This window comes from Ostrinia nubilalis, chromosome 7 (genome assembly GCF_963855985.1).
Source record: "Ostrinia nubilalis chromosome 7, ilOstNubi1.1, whole genome shotgun sequence".
Classification (NCBI taxonomy): Eukaryota; Metazoa; Arthropoda; class Insecta; order Lepidoptera; family Crambidae; genus Ostrinia; species Ostrinia nubilalis.
In genome coordinates this window covers 4,045,460-4,072,391 of record NC_087094.1, presented here as the reverse complement: position 1 = coordinate 4,072,391, position 26,932 = coordinate 4,045,460, and the positions used below count along the sequence as shown (strand labels likewise).

At 38.5% G+C, this 26,932-nt stretch overlaps 2 protein-coding genes and 1 long non-coding RNA gene across 4 annotated transcripts; all 3 read right to left on the bottom strand.

The window, feature by feature from the left end:
* Window positions 1-3,985: 3,985 nt before the first annotated feature.
* Window positions 3,986-8,998, bottom strand: LOC135073548 (7-methylguanosine phosphate-specific 5'-nucleotidase-like). Its single transcript, XM_063967722.1, has 6 exons — window positions 8,967-8,998; window positions 8,102-8,300; window positions 7,477-7,636; window positions 7,223-7,285; window positions 5,756-5,885; window positions 3,986-4,581 (listed from the first exon to the last, which is right to left on the bottom strand). Exons 2-6 carry the CDS (start codon window positions 8,295-8,297, stop codon window positions 4,243-4,245), a joined length of 888 nt encoding a protein of 295 aa, XP_063823792.1. The 5' UTR covers window positions 8,298-8,300; window positions 8,967-8,998; the 3' UTR covers window positions 3,986-4,242.
* A 650-nt stretch (window positions 8,999-9,648) lies between these two features.
* Window positions 9,649-20,285, bottom strand: LOC135073547 (7-methylguanosine phosphate-specific 5'-nucleotidase-like). Of its 2 annotated transcripts, none has more exons than XM_063967720.1 (6): window positions 20,119-20,285; window positions 19,822-20,023; window positions 18,972-19,131; window positions 14,561-14,623; window positions 11,583-11,712; window positions 9,649-10,474 (listed from the first exon to the last, which is right to left on the bottom strand). In XM_063967720.1, the coding sequence occupies exons 1-6, from the start codon at window positions 20,119-20,121 to the stop codon at window positions 10,136-10,138; spliced, it is 897 nt and encodes a 298-aa protein (XP_063823790.1). In that variant the 5' UTR covers window positions 20,122-20,285; the 3' UTR covers window positions 9,649-10,135. The 2 variants fall into 2 exon arrangements, with proteins under 2 accessions (XP_063823790.1, XP_063823791.1); XM_063967721.1 differs by having other exon boundaries at window positions 20,155-20,285.
* A 434-nt stretch (window positions 20,286-20,719) lies between these two features.
* LOC135073546 (uncharacterized) lies at window positions 20,720-25,701 on the bottom strand. The gene is made up of 6 exons (XR_010257636.1): window positions 24,960-25,701; window positions 24,481-24,725; window positions 24,206-24,259; window positions 23,644-23,796; window positions 23,086-23,172; window positions 20,720-22,985 (listed from the first exon to the last, which is right to left on the bottom strand). It is a non-coding gene; the product is annotated as an uncharacterized LOC135073546 (long non-coding RNA).
* Between the last annotated feature and the right edge of the window lie 1,231 nt (window positions 25,702-26,932).

Genomic DNA, 26,932 nt, shown 5'->3' with positions numbered 1-26,932 from the left:
GGAACAAAGGATGGTTTTCATAGGATCAATTTAGGTGTGATATAAGTACAAAATAATAAAAATAAAATAATATTTACATAAGTACAATATACATTACTATTTACAATTTTATATTATTATGGGTAATAAATTCGGCTAGGATATTATAAACATCAATGTTATTGGTATATAATAGGCAAGTGATGGATGTAGGAAAAGGAATTTTAATGGCTAAAAGAGAACTAATAAAAGAGGAACGATCATATAGGCAACAGTAAAAAAATATGTGATTTAAGTCTCCGACGCCAGAACCACAAGTGCACGAATCATAATCAAGTACATGAATTTTAGCCAAGTGTGCTGGAGTGCACACGTGACCAAGTCGCATTCTAGTTAAAATGGTAGTAACTGTTTTGGAAAGATTAATTTTAACAAACCATGGTTTACAAAGGATGGATGGTTGAATGAGCTTGTAATGTTTCCCCTTAGATTGGCTAGTGAACTCCCAATTCTCATCCCAGGCAGATTTGAGATAAGCTTTGGGAAGGGCTGCCGTTAAGTCATGGCAATAATTTGTGTACGGATGTATATCTCCACACTCAACCGCTTCATTGGCCAGCTTATCAGCTTTATCATTTCCTGGAATATTGGTATGACTAGGAATCCACGCAAAATTAATTAAATGACTGTTAAGACTACATTTGTGAAGTAATTTCCTGCATTCTGTAATAATAGGATAATTAGTATTGTTCTTAAATGGAAATTTATGTAATGCCTGCAAAGCACTTTTAGAGTCACAAAATATTACAGTTGTGTTTAATTTCATAAGGAGAGCATACTCTAAAGCCTTAAACAGTCCAAAACATTCTCCTGTAAAGACTGATGATTCTGGACGGAGTTTTATTTTCTGGACAATATGATATTGTTTATGGTATGCGCCAACGCCAACATGACCCGTTGGAGAGTGCTTAGATGCATCGCAATAGATATGATGCCAATCGCCCCAGTGTTCGTCTACGATCTGATTGAACTTAATGTTAGCATTGTAGTCATCCTTATGTATGTCTAGGTTGAAATGAATTGTCGGAGTAAGAATAAGGGATTCAAAATTTACAGAAAATATCGGAAGAAAGGAGGTTCTGTGGACTGGGGCTTGGATTGATATAAATTTACGAAAACTAATAATCACACAAGGAGGAGATTTACGTGACCAATAAGAGGAAGTATCAATTAAATCATTAAGTCTGTTGAGTTTGCTATATATAGGATGGTCAGCAAATTGAAGTACACGGAAAAGATACTTGTCACATAAATATTGGCGGCGTAATTTCAATGGGGGCTCAACACATTCAGCTTGCAAGGCATTGATTGGACTCGATTTCATAGCACCAGCTATAATCCTTAGCGCTTTAGATTGAATCGCATCCAATTTACTTAAACCAACTAAATTACAAGGCTCTAGATAGAAACTGCCATAGTCAAGTACACTTCTTATAATAGCATTGTATAAAAGTCTTAATGACGCTGGGTGAGCACCCCACCAGACTCCAGAAACACATCTTAAAATATTTAAAAGCTTTTCAGATTTTGCAGCAATGCTATAACAATGAGGAAGCAATACTTTTTAACTACCCTAAAACGCTTTAGATGTCGCTGCTCCTGTTTCCTTCATATTTTCATTTTTTTCTTAATTAAAATATATTTCAGAATATTGTTAATTACAATGTGAAAACTTTTTTTAAAATGAAATTAATTTGTTTTAATTTAAAACTGAACGGTGACATTTTTTGTTATAATTTACATAATAGAGTAGTAGAAATTACTATTTAACATATGGCAACTTTGTTTTTCCTCCAAAATGGCCGGTGTTGTTTTTGTTAGGTTGAATGCATTCTTGTTTTCTTAGCCATCGTTTATGAGTTCTGTGGCCCTATTAAAGTATTGAAGAGTCGAGTCAAATTCAAGTTCATTCCTTCGTACCTGCTGCTGTTCTGGTTCATCGGAGTTTTGTTCGTTCCTTCGTGAATCGCGAAGAAACTTTCTGTTATGTTCACAAGTGATCTGAGTTTTCTCAAAGTGCAAATGCTTTTTTAGTGTTGTTGAAAACTTTGCGAAAAGACGCTTTTGGTGTATAATATTATGTGTGTTCATAAATAAAGTAAAATTATTAAATTGAAAAGTTTTTGTTTATTTGCATTTCCATGTGCAATGTAGAATTTTTCCAAATCCATTGTTTTGAAAATAATACAATACGTACACCATAAAGATAAATACTTTCAAAATAATGGATTTGAAAAAATTCTACATTGTACATCAAAAAAACAATAATTCTTTGAAGGTTATGAGGGCCTATGTGTGCGTGAACTGTGTGTATGTGTGCGTGGACTTTATGTATGTATGTGTGCGTGGACTATGTATGTATGTGAGCGTTACGTACGTAGGTTAAGTACAGGGAATTTAACACCAGGCTGTCAATTAGTAGGTTCAAAAATTTGACAGAGAGGGTTCTCTATTTCCTATGTATTACTTTTCTCTATGCAGTCGAGTGTCACGCGCGCGCTCGTCAGGACGTTGGCGTGCGTTGTAGTAGATACCTAATTCTATAATCGAAGTATTATTTAAAAATGGACATAAAGAGAAAAAAATATTGTGCGGCGTTCGGGTGTTTAAATTCGGAAAGAAATCTACCGGATTTATCTTTTTTTTTCGCTTCTCAAAGATGCTGAAAGGTATGTTGGCCATGTAGGTAATTAATAATTCTTAGGATAGTATGGAACCTAACCTACCATGACTACTGCTCAGAATACATTCGTTCGTTTCAGCCAAATGACGTCCACTGCTGGACAAAGGCCTCTCCCAAGGTTTTCCATAATGAATGCGTACTTACCTACATACGTACCTCATTACAAATAAGCAGATTAATTATTTTTTCACTAGACAGCAACCCTAACAGCGTAAGAAGAGTTCAGAGGCACGCGATAGAAAGAGACAAAACTTGTAGGTGAATAAAATTGTAAGTACGTAGTGCTGTGCGAGTTGAATTCCACTGTATCGCGTCGTAGCAAGACTCGCATTTATTTAAATCGTCTTGCGGAGTAATCCTTCTGTACCTGTACTATTACTTATTCTGTGGTCATGGTCATGTTCAGTTCTTTTTTCTGTAGTTTAGGCTTTCTTTGCACGGAGCTGCGGAGGTTGCACGGCATGTGCGTGTTTGAATGGATAAGTCGATAAAGGAACGACAAAGTTTGAAATAAATATTTTTCCAGTGGGTCTAGACAAAGTGCAAATTATAATCGCAAACCAGTCGAAAAGTGGTCGAAAAGCCCCTTTTTTGTATGGAGTTTTGACGGATTCGATTTTCGATTCGATCAAAAAGTGCGTTTTGTCTAGGGGGGCAGGTAAAATTTGCCGATAGACAAATACCACTATTTTAATGCGGTATTGATGAGCCCAGGCGCCTGTCTAGCTAGACACAGAAAACATAAGTTTTATATCGTATTCATCACCATCTCAGCCACAGGACCTCCACTGAACATAGGCCTCCCCAATGATTTCCATATCGCGCGGTTGGAATCGTCTTGTGTTAAATAAATAAAAATAATTACTAATGGTCATTTATTTTTGTTTACTGTGCCTTATGACAATATCACTTAACAAGGCAAACATAAAAGTGGAGAAAATCAACGTATAGATGACCCACGCTGAACTGTCCCACCAAACTCAATGACAGGGGGGCGCTACCATCGTTCAACTATATGGTTTCCAACATGGCTAAAATCTGAACCAGCGATCCGGTATTGACGGTGGCGCCCCACTGTCAATGTCATCGACAGGACAGTCCAGTATTTTGGAACTATATTATAAAACCACACATAAACTTTGTAATAACTCATTTTAGTATACATTTTAAAAATAACAAAATAAATCATCAGAGGGCCTAGTGTGAGTTTACATCAAACGCGCTCAAAAAAATGACATTAAATGTAGGCGACGGAGTACGGAGGCGCCTCTAGCGGGAAACGTTCAAAAACTAAAATTTTCATACATTTTTTAAACGCGCTCACTAGAGAGCGCGTTTGATATAAACTCGCACTCAACCCGTAAGTACGTCCTACGGATGTATAAAACGTAATTTTGCTTCGCAAACAAAAGAATACTATCGTTGTTATTATGACAAAAAACATCGTAACACGTCGGGAGTGAGAGTCCGAGGGGAGATTGCGCTAACTAAAACTAAGAATTGGCTAGGCAGTGCATGCGTCAGGCGAGCAGCTGGAGTATGGCGTTGGGCAGGCGCATACTGGGCTCGTTGACGAGCACGACGTCGAACTGGCTCAGGTACTTGGGCAAGCTGTCGTGCACGTTGTGGCCCAGGAAGCCGAGCTTGACGACGGCGGCGCAGTGCTCCATGCCTTCGACCATGCGCGCGTCGCCGATGCTGTCGCCCATGAGCAGCACGTTGCGGCGCTCCTTCACCATCTCGTAGTACTCCGTGTTCTTGATCGCCGTCTCGTTCTTGTTCATCGTGTGGATCACCTCGTCGCCCTTTATGCCCACTATTTTGTCGTTGTCATCGAGATCCAGGAAGTTGGATACCACCTGTCGAGGTCGATTGGGCGTTAGCGCGTTTCTTTGTGAGTGAATAATTTTATATTAAACAGAATGTTCGGAAGAGGGTTAGATATCCAAAAAATGACGAAATCATTCTTAGGTCAAGGAAAATATTCAATAAAAGACAAGAAAATTCATTAAAAAAAGGAGGTCACTTAGGCCGAATTTGTATTCTCAATTACTCTATACCTACCATACTTAAAACGTGTTTGGCTAAGCTTCTTCCGAACACTGTATATTGGACCATTTTAGGTAAATAGAAATAGTGCTAACCACACTAGGATTTATTATGTGGGTAGTGTGGGTGTATACTCCCTATCTAACGCTACTTTATAGTGATAATGGTAAAATCTTTCAGATATTACGGTGCTGATCAGCGAGGTTTATACCTACTCCCTGTAGTCGGTACTGCATGCATACATACACTTGGTAGGTACATGTAATGCGACTTTATAATAAAAAAAAATCCAAAAGAATTTTGGTGCTTAGTACGCATAGTGTAATTCAAGGACATATTCTAAGCGTTTGACCGTGTGTGGCACGAACATGGAGATGTTCTAAATATACCTCCATGGGCACGAAGGATTGTTGTTCCAATTGAAAAATGGGCTACTAGATCACCTTTACGGAATATTAAAATAATTTCTCCAGCAGCGCCTTTTCATAGTACCTACAACAAAGGGAAGTAAATACAGACTGATCTCTGCCCTATAAAATCATGATTTTCGCAGGGCACCGTACTGAGTCCCATAATCTATTTGTTTTTCACTGCGGATCTGCTGACATCTGAATCCTTAATTACTGGAACCTTTGCTGAAGATACCGCTATACTAGACACATAGCGATTCAAAATAAGCCTCGAAAATACTCCAAAAAGGACTAGCTCATTGGTTCCCAAACTTATTTGAGACGCGCCCCCTTTCGACCATACAAAAAATTGTAGAAAAAATTTCTTCAAAATATAAAGAGCACACCGAATGACACCCACTGGCCCGGCCACTTATGGCAAACCACAACAAAGCGCGACTTCTAAAGGAGACCGATTGTAGTAGGTAAAGAAGGGAAAAAAAGGGTTAGGTACCTACTTTCAGGGTAGATACGTGAATGACGCTGAGATTTTGTGTTACTGACGGTAGAGTACCTAGAGACCTACGTACTTTACCTTAACGTTAGGGAGCTGGAAACCAGCGGCCGTGAGCGCGGCCTGCACCGAGTCGCCCAGCCCCGCCGAGAACACCAGCACCGGCACCTGCTGCCGCTGGCTCCACGCCACCAGCTCGTGCACGCCGTCCCTGCCCATAAATAGCACACTTATCAACGTGGAAAGGAATCCTCACCATATCAACTCGAACCGCTTAGTAAGTATTCTTTGTATGAAATTCCTTACTTACTTGCAACGCACACTAATCGGAATCGTAACGTTATCGACTCGCCTCGGGTCAAAATCACGAGCTGCTATACGGCTTTGTCGTCCCTCCTCGCTTACACCTCGTCGTCCGCAACCGCGAGCTTTAACGGCTCTTCGTTCATATTCAAACTGACCAGCGGTCGGCGAGTCGTAAGTGCGATGTCGTCTAGCCGTACTTAGCCAGCACCGTAGCCGAATCGATGCTGATCCACACACTATTACGTACGTTCAGAGCCCCGATTACGGTAACTTTTAACGTCTACAATCCAGACACGCTTCTCGATTCTGCGATACGATTGGTCGTTCAACAGCGTACGTCAGCTGTTTTGACCAATCGTATCGCAGAATCAGAAACGCGTCTGGATTGGAAACGTTAAAAATTACCGTAATCGGGGCTCTGTTCTGTATCATCACTCATTCCAAGTCCATGGAGACGTATGGAGGTGCGCGCACGTAGCGACGTGATGAATGAAGGCATTATAAAGAAAAAATATCTTATCTTTTGAATAATATGATGTGCATTTGCATACGGTAATTTACCTTTCAAAATACTTAATATTACTTAAGTATTTACCTTCATGATATACATTATTATTTATTGATAGCAAACAGAAAAAAAATACACGTGGTCGTAGCAGTTGTAGTGACCAGTGTTTTTAATATCTGCATTAAGGTAGCCTTTCAAACTAAGCGTCACAGACGCAGCGTCTTTAGCTTTGGTCTTGTGCCACCAACGCCGCGTCACTAACTCGCTTCGAAAGGCTACCTTTAAGACCAAAGCTAAAGACGCTGCGTCTGTGACGCTTAGTTCGAAAGGCTACCTGTAGGGAGAACACGCCGCCAACGGTTCATGCAAGGCTCTTTCGACACCCCCACTCGGGCAATGACGGAACGCCGCGGAGGTTTTAGTGGGTACCCCATCCTTTTCAGAGCGCCGGGTCCCCCGGCAGTGGTGAGGGTGACGGTGCGCAAAGCATTTCCTCCGCGACAAAAAAAGGCTCTTTTCTGCCTTACCACAAGACTTATTTGAAGATATAAAAAATAATCTAACTTTACAGCCAAAGCATTTTCCCTATCTATTCCTATGCATTTTGGCTCTGAAAAAAAAAAAACGTTTTTCTGTTCCGAGGTTGTGATAGCATTCACCATAGTACTTACTAAAGTTTAGGTATGTTTAGATCAATCAAACTAAAGTGTGACTTAAGTCTAGGTTCTACTTGCCTATAGCATTCTATCATCCTCTGCCCAACGCCCAACAGTTCCTGCCTGGGAAAAGTGACACCTCTGCAACAATTTATACAATATTTTGTAGCAATAATCCTCTCAACAAACTGTTTGAAACTTGCTTAATTTATTTAGCGAGAACTGTAGAGTTTAGAGCAAAATTGGTTTATAAAAGTTAGATGGAAAACAAACTACTTATTCACAAATATCCATTTCCATTGGAAATAGTTTACTATTTTTAAAAATTTTACCTAAGTAGTGCATTAGCTGCCTTATACCATTCTATCATGTGTTTAGTCTTTTCTTCCTCATCCATAAGTGAGTCACGCTCAATAGGCCTGTAGAATTCAGCAAGCTTTTTATCCTCATCTCTGTACTTCTGAGGTATTGAAGGACACTCCCAGAACATTGCTGTAATCACAATATTGATTTTTAAAAAAACCACGCAAAATCGCGCGGTCTTCAATCGTCATAATTGGGGACTAATTCCGAATGGAGTGAGCTGAAATAGCTACTAGTGTAATGTACCTACGTACTTACCTGTATGATCTACACTTTCAAATAAATGCATAGTACCTACCTAAGTATTCCGGTCGCTTTAAGTTTGCCGCTGGCGATATTATGACGCGAAGGGAAGCGTCTATAATTATAACAAACTATATTTAAAATATTTTTTATTTATTGTTATTGATAAAAATTGTGTATTTGCTTAAAATAAATCACCAACTAATTGCGTTTAATCGCGGTTTGGGGAGGGGACGCCCATTCCACGGACCGGCAAACTTAGCGCGAACGGGTAGTAGGTAGGTAATATTTAACGTGATTATGTATTAGAATAGAATTCCTCAACAAGTATGACAATGAACATCTACTTACAATAAGTAGTAAGAACAGGCGATCCGTTTTCCATTAAAGGTTTTGTCAATGTGTAATCAAAATCAGTTACTATTTGCAAATTTTGTCCATCTTGAATAATCTTGTTAAGTTTTCCCAACAATTCTTGTTCATTCCTAATGTGCACATTTTCATTGTTAAATGCAGGTATATCCCTGATGCTAGACAGCAACTTCATTTTCTACAACGACAGAAAAAATAACATTTTTTATCTAATATTCTCAAGCGAACAAATAGTTTTGGTACGATATAAAGAAAGAAGAAAACAGCCCCACTAGGTATCAATGATGTAGCAAAGAGGTGGAGAAATTCGGTCACCACGGTCTCTGCTGCCAGCAAAGTGCTGAACATCTCGCTTGACACTCAATGAAGCCAACGGAGAGCACAAAGTTGCTTCCACGTGAGAAACACGTGCATTGATTCGTGATGATGGCAAAGATGGATGCGGGCAGTGCAGGACCGTTCATTATAGAAAACCTTGGAGCAGGCCTTTGTCCAGCCGTAGACGTCATTCGGCTGAAACGAACGAACGAACGAACGAACGATGGCAAAGATGATCTCACACTGGTTCTCTAGGGACGTGTACGGGCTTTTGGACTTGAACTTTGGAAGAAAATTTTCTAAACCACCATTATCGTCGGAACACATTTGCGCCTTTTGGTGTCGAGACAGATCTTCAGACGTTGGAAACGAATGCAAAATACTTTTTCGCACCAAATAATGTAATTAGATTAATCAAAATCAAAAAATATTTCCTGGCTCTTTCCTTGAGCAGATGCTTACTTAGGCATAGCCAAAGAATTTTATTAAAATAATAATGTTAAAGAAAACAACAAAAGTTCCTTACCAATCTTCTCGTTTTTCGCACTTTCTAAAAATTAACTGCTTAGATTTGTTTAATTTTAAAAGTTTCTTACACTATTATGTAAGAAACATACTACAATCGAAATTTTCAAAATAGCACTGATATCTAACCCGCGTCCGCCCTTAAAGCTAACAACAAAGAACACTGACAGACGAATTTGCTGTGACTCTGTAAATGAATTATTGATTATATTATGTACTTAAATTACAATAAGATAAAAATGATTAGTGCAAGTGTGAAACAAATATTTGATAATAATGACAACTTTAAATTCTTGGCGGGAATTATGGCGGAAAAGTGATGCGACGACATGACATGTGGTGTCATGGTCATGTTCAGTTCTTTTTTCTGTAATTTAGGCTTTCTTTGCACGAAGCTGCGGAGGTTGCACGGCATGTGCTTGTTTGAATGGATAAGTCGATAAAGGAACGACAAAGTTTGAAATAAATATTTCTCCAGGTAAAATTTGCCGATAGACAAATACCACTATTTTAATGCGGTATTGATGAGCCCAGGCGCCTGTCTAGCTAGACACAGAAAACATAAGTTTTATATCGTCTTGTATTCATTACCATCTCAGCCACAGGACGTCCACTGAACATAGGCCTCCCCAATGATTTCCATATCGCGCGGTTGGAATCGTCGTGTATTAAATAAATAAAAATAATTACTAATGGTCATTTATTTTTGTTTACTGTGCCTTATGACAATATCACTTAACAAGGCAAACATAAAAGTGGAGAAAATCAACGTATTATAAAACCACACATAAACTTTGTAATAACTTATTTTAGTATACATTTTAAAAATAACAAAATAAATCATCAGAGGGCCTATTAGTGTGAGTTTACATCAAACGCGCTCAAAAAAATGACATTAAATGTAGGCGACGGAGGCGCCCCTAGCGGGAAACGTTCAAAAACTAAAATTTTCATACATTTTTAAACGCGCTCACTAGAGAGCGCGTTTGATATAAACTCGCACTCAACCCGTAAGTACGTCCTACGGATGTATAAAACGCAATTTTGCTTCGCAAACAAAAGAATACTATCGTTGTAATTATGACAAAAAAAATCGTAACACGTCGGGAGTGAGAGTCCGAGGGGAGATTGCGCTAACTAAAACTAAGAATTGGCTAGGCGGTGCATGCGTCAGGCGAGCAGCTGGAGTATGGCGTTGGGCAGGCGCATACTGGGCTCGTTGACGAGCACGACGTCGAACTGGCTCAGGTACTTGGGCAAGCTGTCGTGCACGTTGTGGCCCAGGAAGCCGAGCTTGACGACGGCGGCGCAGTGCTCCATGCCCTCGGCCATACGCGCGTCGCCGATGCTGTCGCCCATGAGCAGCACGTTGCGGCGCTCCTTCACCATCTCGTAGTACTCCGTGTTCTTGATCGCCGTCTCGTTCTTGTTCAACGTGTGGATCACATCGTCGCCCTTTATGCCCACTATTTTGTCGTTGTCGCCGATCGCCAGGAAGTTGGACACCACCTGCAAGGGGCCGATTGGCGATTAGTGTGCGAGTGATGCGCCAGGGAAACTAAGTCCGATTTAATGAGTAAAAAAGATTTTATTCATAACTAGCTTTCCGCCCGCGGCTTCGCCCGCGTGGAATTTTGTCTATCACAGAAAAACAATATCGCGCGCGTATTTGCTCACCGTTTAGACCTACCCTGGACTACGATAAACATTTTAAAACCATAATCAGCTCAATCGGCCCAGCCGTTCTCAAGTTTTAATCAGACTAACGAACAACAATTCATTTTTATTTATAGAAGATATTTTTATTTATAGAAGATATTTTTATTTATAGAAGATATAGAAGAAGAAGATTAGGTATGTGTAAAGTGTATACGCAGCCACGCAGGTAACACCTACGCAGTTCGTCAAGAGTCGCCGGTTTTTTTTACTTGCAAAATCCGTCACATTATTCGCGCGCGTCGACTTTTATTATTTTTGCAAATTACATGTCGAAATATAAATAGCGGAAGTGAACATGTCAAGAGGTCTGATCAAGCATCGATCAAGGTTACTACCTACTTAAATCATTATGGTGCGATTAGTATCATTCTGGGGGTCCACCACGGCTCCCCCGCTATTACGCTCATGAGTGTTGCTGCTAGTGACATCTCGCTCGCTCAATTCTTTATTGCTCTTTTCCGCTAGGTATACAGGGTGATTTTTGTATCAGTATCCAAATTTTCAGGATCGACTCAGAATCAGTAACTTAATTGATTTACGTAAAGAAAACAAAACTTTCTTCTCCATATTTAATTATTTTCGTCTGCTGCGCGCGGTTTCCAAATTGACTCACGTGGAAAATTTGCTTCGTTCATGGAAAAAAATGTACACACAGTTAACTGCAAAGCTTAATAGACATAATGGTGAGCGAAAATAAGCAATAACCTTTAAAACTTAAGATATGGGCACCCGCGAATTAGACTCAATATTTTTTTTGCGAAAAATACCACAATTAAAAATAATTACGATAAAGTTGTATTGTCAAATTGTTCTAACGAGCTTGTTAAAAAAATTTGGATACTGATAACAAAGTCAACCTGTATAAACTTTATAGCTACGTCCATAAGGTCCAGTTTACCTTGACGTGCGGGAGCAGGAAGCCGGCGGCCGTGAGCGCGGCCTGCACCGAGTCGCCCAGCCCCGCCGAGAACACCAGCACCGGCACCTGCTGCCGCTGGCTCCACGCCACCAGCTCGTGCACGCCGTCCCTAACGCAAACAATGCGATGAGCTCACTTTTCGCGCCTTTTTTTTTCTTTTTTTTTTCCGGACGGACTATGCTGATAGCCGTGAGCGGCTTTTTCAGCTTCACCGGACAATAGGTGAGCGCAGATGGCTCTCAACCTACTTTTCGCGCCTTTTTGTCATCGTGTCAAGTCTAGCTAGATATTAGCATGTCACTACCTTGTTTAATATACCACGCAATTTTGTATACCCATTATAAGATACACTATACAAGAATGCATGGTAAATTCAGTGAACTGCTCCTGAATCGAATGTACCTACTACCACAGCTACTACTGCTATTTCTATTTATATAGATTAACCGGCAGACAGTGGTGACTGAGTTTGTTGCGGCGCTTCTTCTCAGCACTTGCCAAATGTTGGTCTCGAAGCGCTGTTAGGGTAAAATGATTATGAGACATGTAGAGGCTCCTTAAGAGCAAAATGACGATTTGTAAGAACTATTTATTAGTCTAAACAAATAAAGAAAGGATGATGGGCACAAATGTATGGAAAGTGGTACCCGCTCCAATAGCCATAACCAATATATATTTTAAAAGGCCTTTAGATGTAGGAAAATGTCTGCTATGGGGCCAGTTCTAATTCACGTTTTGAAAGCAGTAATTCCACTAAGTATTATAATGAAAGTATAACACAATCATCCATGTATACGAGTATGTATTATGACTACAATCTATTAATATAACTAAAAGAAGCATTGAAAAGGAAAGGATTATACCTACGATGAACTACCCAAGCTATTAGCCCTTTATTCGCTTTCATCATCATCATCATGATCATTTTAGCCATAGGACGTCCAGTTGAACATAGGCCTCCCCCAATGATTTCCACAATGGCCGGTTGGTGGCAGCCTGCATCTAGCGCCTTCCCGCTACCTTTATGAGGTCGTCGGTCCATCTTGTGGGTGGACTTATTGGGTCTTGTGGGTTTATTCGCTTTAGCAACCCATAATAAAACCCTTAACAAGTAATAAAACTTTAACCCCTTTATTAATAAAAGTTACACCCTAGTTGAACTCTGGCTTAAATTGTCATTTGGTATGGAAATGTCATTTTAATCCAAGGTTCTTCCTAGGTGTAACTTTTTATTAATAAGGGGGTAGTACTACTTTAAATAAAAATATTTATTTCACAATTATTATCCCCATCAATAATTATAGAGTTAAGGAAGCATGCTGGATCAGTAAACCCTTCCTGCCTCGCATAACCTAAGTACCATACGATGGACACGTATGATACTTCTTCTTCTTCTTCCTCGGTCCCTCACTGATGAGGATCGCGACCACAGATAGTGTTCCTCCACAGACTGCGGTCATAAGCTGTGTGGACCGCACGATACAAACTCCCGCCCACCGTTTGCCTCACCGCGTCCGACCATCTCATCGGTGCCCTGCCCCGAGCGCGTCTGCCTTCCATACTGTATGATACTTAGGTTACACAAAAAGTATCTTTATCTTCGAACGCAACCAGATCTGAGGCTGGTGGCCATAGTAAATGTTGTTCGTCTTGGTAAGACCTTTCAAATGACACTACAAACATAACTATTGGAGCCGGGTACCATTCTGCTAAAAGTATGTATATCTTCGTACACAACCAGATCTGAGGCTGGTGGTCATAGTAAAAGTTGTTCATCTTGGTAAGACCTTTCAAATGATACTAGACACATATCTATTGGAGCCGGGTACCATTTTGCCCATTGTCCTTTTGATTTTGAATTTTGACTTTTGACTTTGACTTTGACGTGACTGTGGCCTCGGTGCCTAAAGACGAGTCTTCAATCAGTGTGTCATCATTTCAGCCATAGGACGTCCACTGCTGAACATAGGCCTCCCCCAATGACTTCCACATCACACGGTTGGTAGCGGCCTGCGTCCAGCGCCTTCCTGCTACCTTTATCAGGTCGTCGGTCCACCTTGTGGGTGGACGTCCCACGCTACGTTTTCCGGTACGCTGATGATGATATTACGGCTCGGAAACGTGACCTCTCAATATAAGCCTTTATAAGCTCAAAATTGCATGAAGAGAGCTGGTGTTTCTTTACGAGATCGAATCATAATCTCTTTTATAATGCGAACTAGGGACTGGAATTCGTTGCCTGCTGCTGTCTTTCCCGAAGACTACAATCCGGGCCTTTTCAAGGCGAGAGTGAATATGTACCATCCTAGACTGTGGTGCGGTGCGATTGTGGTCATACCTGCCTTTTTTTGCATAAAAAGAATTTCATATGTAAGGATCCTTATAAGACAACTTTTTTTGCTAAGAATATTGTAGGCATGGCACCCAAGATTATAAATAAATTACCAAAAGACATTAGATTAATTGAACATCTAAATTCATTTAAAAAAACTTTACTGACTTATTTAATTAATAAATGTTATTATAATATATCTGAATTCTTTGACGATAAGTCTAATTAATTTATGTAACTGCCAAATTTTATTGTTGTCTGACAAATTGTATGCTCTTTGAGCGGAACATAGTGATACTACCTAATGTAACATGTCACCATTTTACCTATGATTCACAATAAATGATTTTGTATTATAGTACGAAGAACTGACGGCTGATGGCCCTGATGGGGCAGCAAGGTTCTGGAGTGGAGGCCACGTACCGGAAAGCGCAGCGTAGGACGTCCACCTACAAGGTGGACCGACCACATAAACGTAGCAGGAAGGCGCTGAATGCAGGCCGCCACCAACCGGCCATTGTGGAAATCATTGGGAGAGGCCTGTGTTCAGCAATGGACGTCCTATAGCTGAAATTATGATGATTATGAATATTTTTCCCCAGAAAAGACATTTTATTCTACTTACCTAAAACTATCTATCATCTTGTGTCCAATAGCCATCAACTCTTGCCTTGGAAAAGTGACACCTCTGCAACAATTTAAAATTAGATTGTAATAAAAATAAATTCCCACCTCTCGTTCCCACCACTGCAACTCCTGTGTAGCCAGGATCTACAGCTTGACCGCCACAAAAACCCAACCAATGAAGGTCAAGTTTGTCCCGGGGGAAAGTTAAACTGTCATTGGACCCGCAACGAAATTAATCAGAAGAACATAGGAGGAGTTCGAAATTAAGGTTCGACTTCCCTCCATTGCAAAGCGGATGACAGGTGACAAACAAAGGTTTAAAACCTTTAAGAAAAAGATTATGCACCACGGACAATAAATTAAATTAAGGGGGCCTATCTTATGAGCAATTAGCAACTACCTGCCAATAATATTTTTCACAAAATCGCTTAAAAGCACGGAAATTTTTCCTTGTCGCGACAAGATCGGTGTAATAAATTGCGGAAACAGATGTATGTAGTATTGAATTAAGCATTATATCACGTTCATGTTTCCAAAGATCACACTCCCACAAGATATGATGGGCAGACTGCTCATGACTGACATCATCAGTGGAACACTCGCAAAAAGGAGACGGAACTAGTTTGAACTCGTGAAGTTTATGTTTAAAGTTGCCATGTCCCGTGAGGAACTGCGACGAGCAATGGTCGATTTCTAACCATCGCCTAGTTAGACGTTCGCGTACATTCGGGAAGAATTTATATAAGTGACGTCCTTTGACTGACGTATCCCATCTTTTTTGCCATTCATTAAGTAAATCTTCTTCAACGACTTCTCGGGAATCAAATAATCGACTTATTTTAGAACGATCGCGGCTATTTAAGAAATCGGAGGTTATATTTTCCCTTGATGCGAAGTACATAGCCGCACGCTTTTGTACCTCTAAGTCGACCGGCAGTACACCAGCCAGGACTGGCAGAGCCTCCGTGCTCACAGTTCTGTAAGCTTTGCAAAGAAAAATCAATGCAAGGCGTTGACTTTGGAGTAGTTTCCGTCGAGCGGCTCCTATAGTAGCTCTGTCAGCCCAAACTGGTGCACCATAGCAAATGGAGCTTAAATAAGTGGCCGAATATATTACTCGGAGGATTTTAAACGTTAGACCCCACGTCGAGGTTGAAATGTGACTTAAGGCATAAAAGTTCTTTTTAGCTTTTTCACCGATCTGTTTAATGTGCTCGACAAAACTAAAGTTTTTCTCTAAAATTAGTCCGAGATAGCAAACAGATTCCCGTTTTTTAACAGTTATTTCATTGAATTTAATGCGAGGCAAAACTTTAAGATTACCTTTTAATAGAAGCTGATAAGTTTTGTGAGGGGCAAACTGCAAACGATTCCTGTCTCCCCATTGAGATATTAAATTCAAGCATGTATCCGCTAGATTTTCAAGCTTTGATCTAGTGTCAGCCTCTATTAAAAGGAGACCGTCATCAGCGTACCCGGTTAACGAACAGCCTTCAGGTAATGGTAATGCTAGAAAATCATCGAAACCCAAATTCCAAAGGTAGGGCCCTAGGACCGATCCTTGGGGACAGCCGCGCGTGAGCACCTTTGATTCAGCATGATGGCCGAGTTTTAATTTAGTTGTACCGTTACAAAAGTACGAGTGCAGTAGTGAATATATATTACTATAGCATCCACGAACTTTCAGTTTTAAGAGCAGGATCGGCCACCAAGCATTGTCGAAGGCACCTGAAATATCGAGGAATATTCCTACAACGTACTTTGCCACCGAGGACGTCACTTTTTGTCTAACAGATATTACTGCATCTGCAGTAGACTTCCCGGCGGTGAAGCCAAACTGCTGCTCGTGAAAAATTGGACCACCCGGTAGCAAACGCGGCACTACTAATCGCTCTAACAGTTTACCTAATGAGGGAAGTAATGTAATAGGTCGGTACGATTTAGGATCTTCGGGCGGTTTGTCACCTCCCTTTGGTATAATTTTAATAAATCCGCGACGCCATATACTCGGAAACACGCCCTCCGAGATACAACGAGTGAAAACATTAAGAATATCCGTTCCGGCTGTTTTACACGCTGCTTTAATCATTTTATTTGATATTTTATCTTCGCCCGATGCTTTGTTTAAGGGTAAACTATTTACTATATCGTAAAACTCATCAAGGCTAGGAATAGAAGACACAGGCGACTCAGGCAGCACCGCAATAGCATTTCTGACGTCCCGATGATAATCGTTATCGTCAGACACACTATCGTCGGGTATAAGCGCGTTAAGAAGAGCACCTGTTGTTTCCTCTACACCCACCGTATGAGTGTTGTTAATTTTTATGTTAGAAATATAAGCAATATCTAATTTACGGTTAGCTTTGAATTCATGATATATCGGAGACCACGGACCCTCTTTTTCTAATCTCTCGACTGTTTTCCGCAGTAACACGCCCTTGGCTTTAGTTACAGCAGCTCGATAATGGGACCTGGCAACCCTCAAAGAACATAAAGCATTTTCATATGCATCCCCAGTAACATTTGCCTTTCGAAGTGTGTTAAGCTTACGGCGAGCCCGGCGAAACTTTTTCCTAATTTCTACCAGCGATTCATTCCACCAATCACATCTACGTACACCTCTAGTTGGAGCGCGACCAATCGCAACATCTGCACAATACGTAAAAGTATCGGACATAATTTCTGCACTATCAGTCGCGCTCAGGTCGGCACGAGTAAAATCTTTGGCATGAGACGCAAAAAGAGTACTGAAAAAAGCCCAGTCGGCCCCACGACATTTATATCTATAGTTGTTGTTGCACTCATGAACTGTGTCTTGTCGCGACATTGGTTTAAACTCGTACACTATCAAGCGATGATCACTACAGGACGCGTCGGGGAGGACACGCCACCTATCCAGCTGGACGTCTGCGCTAGAAAGCGTGACGTCAATATGAGACTCGCCCGTTGGGCTACTGTAGGTTGGTGGTGCATTAGGGGTGTTGTGAATAACTAAGTTCATTTCAGCTATGAAGTCTTCCACGGCTGAGCGACGCTCCACATCAGTCGAGCGGAGCTTGCCGTGCCAAAGTGGAGATGACGCGTTCGCGTCAACTCCAATGATAACCCTACGCCCTGTTAGAGACTGTAATACAAAGCGTAGGTGGTGTAGATGAGGCCCAACCGGGTCAGAATATTGAAAGTAACAACTCACGACAAATATGGAGAAGGATGGGGAGGATACTTCCGCAACAGCGCAATGCGACGAAGAAAGGTTGGCAATAGACGTTATTGTGAGTGTAGACGCGCGTGACACATAGATACCGGCGCGTGCACTGTTATTAATTTGAATAGTTTTGCAGCGCACGCCGACACGCTGATATTGTTCTTGTACTAACACGAGATCTAAGTTGTATTCTACAATAAGTCTGTCCAACTCCAACGTAGCAATTTTATCGTTATGGAGGTTTAATTGGCCTATGGAGAATTTAGCCATAAACAGTATTTAATATTAGTTGTTCTAATTTTGCCTTATAACTCGGACAGTCGGGCGAACCGCTTAAATGGTCGTTTGGTTTTTTAAAACGTTTACATGCCGCGCAAACTGGCTTAAAGTCTTTGGCGGTATTTTTAATACAATCTTTCGTATCGTGGGCCTCGGCGCAATACCCACAACAGCTAGATTTTTCCGTGCAGAATTTCGCAACATGACCATATTGCTGACATTAGATTGTAATAGACATTTGCACTGTTTGCACAACAAACTGTCTGCAATAAAAATGTTTCGTAATTATTAGTCCAGGCGCAGACCACCGTTTTTTTGTCGGCCGATAGTTTAGTCGGGCATGTATGGAAGTGCGCACATTACACGGATTGATTTTTCATACAAATTAAAATCGGGCCCAACTATCGGCCGACTAAAAATCGGTGGTCTGCGCCTAGGCTTACAATACAATACAGTAGTAAAGTAGACAAGATACGTTGATTTGATAATATAATTATTTAATGACAAAAGTTGATTTCGTAATTAGATGCTGACTTTTGCCTTGAAAAATGAGATGGTAATGAATATATAATTTACGAAAGATAATAGTTTCATTAATGAATATGAAATAAAGTATGAAATTGCCATTTAGTATGGTTTTTCACACAAAAATTTTTGTGTTTTCTCAGGAATCACAAATTTTTAGTTTATGAAATTTTGTGCCAAGATTAAAACAACATTAACTATAGGATACATAAAAAAAAATTTGAAAAATATTCATATTTTTTACCGGAATTGGACGCCAACTATGGCGTTTAAAAAAATATGGACGTATCTATTGTATTAATATAAGGAATTTAAATATACTAAAATTAATTAATATCGAGAAAAAAATCAGCAATTTCATACTTGACCCCCTATAATTTCAATTAAATGAGCTTACTTGAGTTGTGCGTGAGCTGCATTATACCAATCGACCATGTGTTGAGTCTTTTCCTCCAGGGACATGTGTGGGTCTCGCTCGATGGGCTTGTATATGTCAGCAAGCCTGTTGTCCTCGTCTTTGTACTCTTGAGGTATTGAAGGACACTCCCTGAACATTCCTGGAATCATTTTACATAGCAGGATTGATTGTTTTGATTAACAATATTATTTATTGTATAAATTATTATTAAAACATTACTGATTGAACACTTATCCCCTTTTTACAAAAAGTTAGGTTTAAATTGTTTTTTATTATGGAATGTCATTTTAAACCAGAGTTCGTCCCAGGATGAACTTTTATGTAATAAGGCGGTATGGGTCCAACCTTAACTCAATCAGTGCCTGAGCCGCATGACTGCGGCTAGACCTATGTACTTTATAGTGTCATTTATTATGATAAAAACATTTTAAATACAACATGCATTTAACTTTTTATTAGTATGGGGGAATATATTTAATAGGCCATGTGACTAATTTCTTATTTATCAGTTAATTCAGTACAGTTAACATAGAATAAAGCAAATAAACTCTTCCCAATCTTATCTTACACATTAACATTTTATTTGTCCCCAACATTAGACTAATCTATTTAATTTAGATCTGGGAAGTCATCTCCCATCAAAATTGAAGATAAAAAGAAGTCCATTCAAATAGCAATGATATTCGGGTAAGAAATATGTAGATACAATAAACAAAAGTACTTGTGGTGGCGACTTAGGTTTATTAAATTGGAAATTGGGAAGAGCCATAGTAAAATCACCTGAAAAAATACATAATTTTTAGGTAGGTATTAAATAAATACTACTCACCAAAACTAGTGAGAACAGGCGATCCGTTTTCCAAGGAATGTTTTGTCAATGTATGATCAAAATCGGTAACTATTTGCAAATTTCCATGTCCATCTTTGATAATCGTGTTAAGTTTTTCCAACAATTCTTGTTCATTCCTTACGTGTACATTCTCATTGTTAAATTCAGGTATATCCCTGATGCTGGATAGCAACTTCATTTTCTACAACAAACAGAAGGAAAATCCATTACTCTTGAACGTACAAATAAATAAAAATACGAACAAATGAAAAACTATAGAAAACGACAGTTTATTACCATCAACACAATTTTTTTATTCTGCACACTACTAACCGATCAGCCCAACAAATAATTAATAATTTTCTGCTTTATAAATATTAATTAATTTATAAAACTTGCAAGAATATAACAATCGAAAATATAAATAGCGTTGATAACCCGTGTGCGCCCTTGATCCGACAGAAGAGAACTGACAGCTGACAGTGACAGTCACCAAAGAGCATAAAAGAGTAAGAGACGGCACTCCATAGATATTTTTTGAGCTCACGCACACATATGCATTTTAGAGAACGACCCGCAAATCTTTACCAACCGCACAAACTACAGGCGGAGCTACCAACATAATGCCTTATTTTCTGACAGTATTAGTGACGTTCGTAATAACTTATCGATTATCGATACTTTGCTAGGGTTGTAATTGCATATCGATATCTAGTATAGGAACCTTCAATATTTTAATGATTACTATTTTTATTTTATACTATGTGTAAGTAAAACGAAGTTTTGTAACGTAAATTATTTATTTCGAAATAAAATAGGTATATTACAATAAGTATTGAACATGACATAGCAGTTGTAGGCATGAGGAATTATTGAAAATTATAACAAAGTACAGAAATGATAATTTTGTAAACTTTTATTTTCACAACTTTTTCTAAGAAAAAATAGGATTTTTATTTATAAACATCTTTAATTTTCTTATCAGCTGATCGAACCTCAGCCTCAAGATTACTTTTCAATGCTTTGTTGCTGTGCTTTTTTACTTTTGTCAGCAAAATTGTTTTCACTTTTTATGAAGCTGTCATTAATGATTTTACAACTTTTTCTTAGAAAAAGGTAACTTAATATTTTAAACATCTTATCATAAATTTCTTTATTATGTTGTTGACATTTAAACCAACTAAAATTACAATTTGTACTCAACATTAAGAAAATGAATTTTCCAACATTTTCCATATATATCTGGTCGGCAATATGGTCATGATAAAATTGTTTAGCTTCATTTACGGTGCAGGTACATAATTGAATTGTTGGATAAACGAGACTTTTTTTATCATGCCACCATTCGCGAAGAGATATATATGCATACAAATCATTGTCAACAGGAGTTTTCACGCTCAAACACTCTTCACAAATTAAACAAGAACTGTTCTGTAATAGTTTGGCAGCTAAATACCCGCTTACATATACTACTGGTTGGTTTTCAAGGCTACACAAATTTTCAATGGGCTGTTCTAAGTTTTCAGGGTCCGGGATAGACAACACAGGATAAAATTCAGTGTCTGTGGAATCTTGAACATTAATTTTTATTTCTGTTGTTTTTAAATTAGTTTTTAAAATGTCTTTATATTCCAGCATATGTTTATTGTTGTCTGCTTCACAATTAGCACTTCTGCTATGAGGCACTTTCAGCCCAGTAACCATGCTTGTTTTAAGCGCTGCAGTAAAGTGCGTGATAGTGGGATTTCTATTGGTTACACTGTGTTGCCTAATGATTCCAAATAAGTTTTCCAGAGAGTCTTGGTTAAACTGTCTAAGGTTCATATATTTAAACCCTTCATTCTTTAACTTTTCCCAAATATCGTTTAAGGATTTGATAGATATTTGATATCCCTTTACGCATTTAACATTTTTTAGTATCGTGTTTTCTGCTGTTATAAATTTTATGGTTTTTAACTTATCAGTATAAAAGGTCCAAGACTCAATGTGATTACTTGATGTGGAAACATTTTCCCGGATCCCTTTCTTTACGTCATTTAAAGATGATGGACCATTTGTACAATCAAATAGTTTATCTAACTGTTCAATCACAAATGCTGTATCATTGCAATTAGAAACTTCTTTCCATGCCATCATTTTTAAAATAGCTGCCACGGTATTACTCAGAGCATGCGCAGCATACTTCACCCTCATCTTAGTTTTGAATGTTGGATTTACAATGGTACTATTCAGTTTTTTAAAATTTAAAAAATTTCTGTTGTGTTCTTCTGCAACTACCAAATGCCTCCATTGTGCAATTTTTCCATCGAAAGACATATTTCCACTTTTAAAGAAATTGTTTCGTAATGATTTGAACAAGTGAGGGATGTCATAGATTATAAAAATTTTGTCATTATTTACAGAGAAAAAGTTGCTATCTATGCCTTGTCCACAGTTTCTTTTTAACATGTTAAGAGCTCCTATATTTGTAGATCCCTGATCACAAACTGTTGTTAGAACCATAAATCCGATTTCTTTTAAATTTTTGATGATGTCCGATATAATTTTTGCCAGTTTTGCTGTTGATATTGTGCCTTCCACAAAATAGTGCGCAATATATTGTTTGTATTTATGTTTAGCACCCTGTATCATAAACACTAACGCATGGTCTGCAATTTTCTTTTCTCGTCCCATGTTCTCGCCCTCTCCATAATCCACGTAGCCATCCACTTTATCAGCAATTTCGTTATAAATTATCCGTTTCTTTAACGCCATCTCGTCAAATATTAACGAGCAATATTTATTTTCCTTTGGCATACTTGATGCTTTTGCCTCTAACATATCAATTATATTTTTATTTATACCAGGCTCCATTGGTATATTTTTTAAAATCCTTTGGAGCGTTTTAGTGCTTGGTAGCGTAAACAGCTTTTGCATATAGCGGTATGCTTTAGGGGACCGTTTAAATATAGCCAAAGCATATATTTTGTTGGCTAAAGTCCACCTTTTTCCTTGTGACTTTTTTTTGTTATTCTGCACTACATCCTTTACTAACGATGTCAGCACTTCCGAATCTAACTTGTCTAAATTCACTCTTGACTTCGCTATATTCCTTATTGTTTTTTTTGCATTTTGTAACTGTCGCCAAAGCCTCTTCTCTTTAATTGTAAATGTTGATGAAGTGTCTGTAACAAAAAAAATAACATTAAAGCAAATTGAATTGAATATTGGTTAATTAATCAGCAATTTTACTTAGTTTTTTAAATTAGGTATGTTTTATCTTACCTTTCATTTCAATGTTTTTCTTAGGTCTTTTATAACTGTGGACTAATATTTCTGCCTGTGCATCTTGATGGCAAATGTTTTTATCATCTGAAATATTATAAATATGCAAATAAGTTTAAAATTTATTTTGTTGTTTTATGAAACATATTATTTCCAAATCAATCAATCATTATCAAGTTTTAAAAAAATGCAAAGACAGGATAATGATAGCTCTTCTCATAAAATATGAAGCGTGGGCCCACCTTCAATAACAATGACATAATATTAAATTAAAGGCATTTAGAGGTTTTAATGTTCTGCATTCTGGATGCGGTCTGCGGGTATGTCAAGACAATCTGTAAGTGGTCGTGATAAGGCAATCAGTCACGTGTGCTTTGCGTTCTTTGTTCGTATCCGCACGGTCAAATCGCATTAATATAAAATGTACAGAAACCTAGAATGTTGTACATATAAGTTCATTTTGACCTGACTGCAGACTGCAGAACGCATCCAGGGTGGCATTCTTTAGTTTGAGGGAAGGCATATTTTAGAAGGTAAATAATTAGTTTGTACACTTACCATGAGTAATGGGTTTATAGGTCATATGTTCTGGTGCATTGGAAGTAGAAGGAAGAGGTTCAAAAGTTGTTTTCGCAGAAATACCAGAATCTGGTATATCCACAGCTCCCAAACATGTTGAATTTAGTTGTTTGGTTGTAGTTGTAAGGGGAACTGAAAGCAGATAATGAAATGTGAATTGGGTAATAAAATGTCATGTTCTTACCCAACTTTAGGGTACAATCAGTCTAGTACATGTCTTGCTCACATTAAAAATTACTAGCTTATAAATATTATTAAACTAGCTGACCTGGCTAATTAATGTAGATTGCCTAAAATTTTTCAAATTGGTCCGGTACTTTTTTTGAAGAATTTGTATTACACAAATTACTAAAGTCCCTCTAACTCAACACACATTCTAAGCTAAATTGTGTTACGAGTGGGTTTACTACAATATTCAAGCTGTGGGGTTCTAACCCGCACTTTAGGCTATCTTGGCTTCGAGTTATGGAGCCGATCAAATACAAACAAACAATGAAATATTTCCTTTTTATATTATTAGTATAATTTTAGATAAACATACCTCGTTCAACTGGATTTGACTTCTTTGGAATGCAATATGAATGATCATAAAGAACTGTAACAAAGTATAGATATAATTAATAATTGAAATTATATATTATTTATTGATAAGCATACAACACATGTTTGTGGTTACAAAGAAAGAACCTTGTTAAATTGCATTCGGTTGGTTTGTTTTGGAAACCAAAGAAAATTAATTAAGACATCTAAATAATTCAGAAAAATTGATAGATAGTAAATTAAATTTAAAAAAAATAATTGAAGTCATCATCATACCTGTCTTGAGGTTTTCTTTATTGGAGTCTTTTACATGAAGAGGAAACTCTGTCAAAACTTCATCTGGCAAGATGGGATTGCTCAATTCCAGTGTTGGAATAGCTGAGTTCTTCAGCCGAGTTCCTTTGGCATTGAAGGATTCAGGAGTGAAGTGCCCACCACAAACAAACTTCAGTTGGTGTAACTTTTCAATAGGTACATATGCTAAGTCAGTAATGCCAGCATTTTTAACCCACATTCGACAACTGAAATAAGAAATACCTATTAGAAAAGAAAAAGAATAACAAACTGAAATTTATTCATCAACTAATTTCTTTTAGTATTGTTATGCAATTCATTTACAGAGTACGAAACAAAATACTGAAATTAAAAATTGGTTATGGTTATTTACTGTGTGATTAAAAATATTAATCCCAGCCTTTAAGTTTACACAATCAGTAAAATTATCTTGTAATAAATGAGTGTTATTAGAAACTTACCGGTCAGAATCCAGAGGAAACCTACTCAAAAGTAAGGGTGATCCACCACGACTTCGCCTCTTATTACAAATAACGCACTTCTTGTTGTTTCTACTCTCCATTATCAGTAGAAGCCTAAAATGAAATAGGTATTAATTAAACAAAGCCTATAATTTCTCTCCAACCAGTGTCAATGCCCTGGTTCATGCATTTACCAGTTTTGAAAGTACATTTACATTTTCATCACATAGGGTTGTTTTTAATGAAAAATAGATTTGTAATAGATCTAATATTTCAAGTAAGTAGATAACATACCCATTAAACAGAAAAGTAAATAAGAGTTTAAACTTCTGTAGAAGTTGAAACACAGCTTATTTAAAAGAGTCTCTATCTCACAAAAAACATAACACTGAACAGCAAACTTTATCACGCCCGATACGGAGGAACTTAATCAACTCAACGTAAACGACAGAAAAGTTTATTTACAGTAATATTGCACCAAATCTGAGAAAATAACTTCACACGAATCAATTCGCCGGTTTAAAACTCAAACTCAATTGACAGACATTTTTTTTCATTTGTCAAACTAACAATACTACCAACATAAGGACACTAACAATTATTTTTAGTATGGTGGTATTGATCCGCGGGTTCCCCTGCTATAGTGAAATCAATCCAAAATGCACTTTATTGCTTAAGGGATAAGGTTGTATATCAATTGCTACATATAGAGACTAGTTTTTGTATGAGAAGTGTCTACCCACTGACAGTCACACACAGTCACACACACAGCCACACAGCACTCAGCAGCTGATGGTGGCATAATGGCGCAAGTACACTATCGAAGCGCTATCCCGCACACCGAAGTATGGGCGACACACGCGAAGAGAGAGGAGAAAGTAAGCAAGATGGCGTTCATACTATTACGTCTTGGCCATGAAGCTAAATAGTGTACTCGCGCCATTACACTTAAAGGCGTTGTTACACTATGATCGAAAACGAAGTATTGGGAGGAGAGGACGGCGAAACTAACTGGAAGTGTTTACACCATCGCTCCCTCATTAGTCTCGAATTTGATCAATTTCCCGCCGTTTAGCCTAGGCGCAGACCACTAACTTTTTGTCGGTCGATAGTTGGGCACGATTCTAATTTGTATGAAATCGAAATCGGTGTAATGTGCGCACTTCCATACACGCCCATACTGATCAACTGCCCGACTAAATTATCGGACGACGAAAAATCGATGGTCTGCGCCTAGTTTACAAGTACTCTATGGCAGGGTTTCCCAATTTTTTTCTGCCAAGGATTGATTATACTTTTCCTAGCGGAACCCCCGTACTACTCCGCTCGCACGCCCTGCCCCTCCTTTGTGCGTAAACAAGTCGGTGCGCGCGAACAACGTCGGTCACGAAACGTGGGATAATATTTTTTACGGAACCCTTGCGGCCCACCATTCGGGAACCGCTGCTCTATGGCCTAGGCTTAGAGTAGTGGTTTCGTAGTACTAGTACTAGCTAAGTACTATACTCTATGCTAGGTAGTACCCATGAAGCTAAAGATAAAAATGGAGGGCAGAGTTGGAACAAAAACTTGAGTCAAATACCTACTTATATCTATCTCGCTCTCTGCGGCCCTACCTCTCTTTTTAGTGTGAACTGTAGTATTGCTATCTTCTGATTTAAATCTCCTTGTAAATTCTTCGAAATAGCCAATTCACTAACCAAATCAGAAGTTAAACAAATAAATAATTAATATTTGAAACTAAGATTACCTAGTTAAATAAAAAATCACAAAATTGTCGGCCATTTAGGCTTAATGTGTTGGCGAATCAGGGAATTACAATCCCAATTCCTGGGTAATCGGTACCATGTGGCAACATCGGCCCAATCCGGCCCATCATGGCGGTTGTTTACTATTTTGTTTATTAAGCAGTTAATTTCGTTTGAGATTGTTTACAGGAAATAGTCATTGTTTTATCACAAGAATTGGTGCAA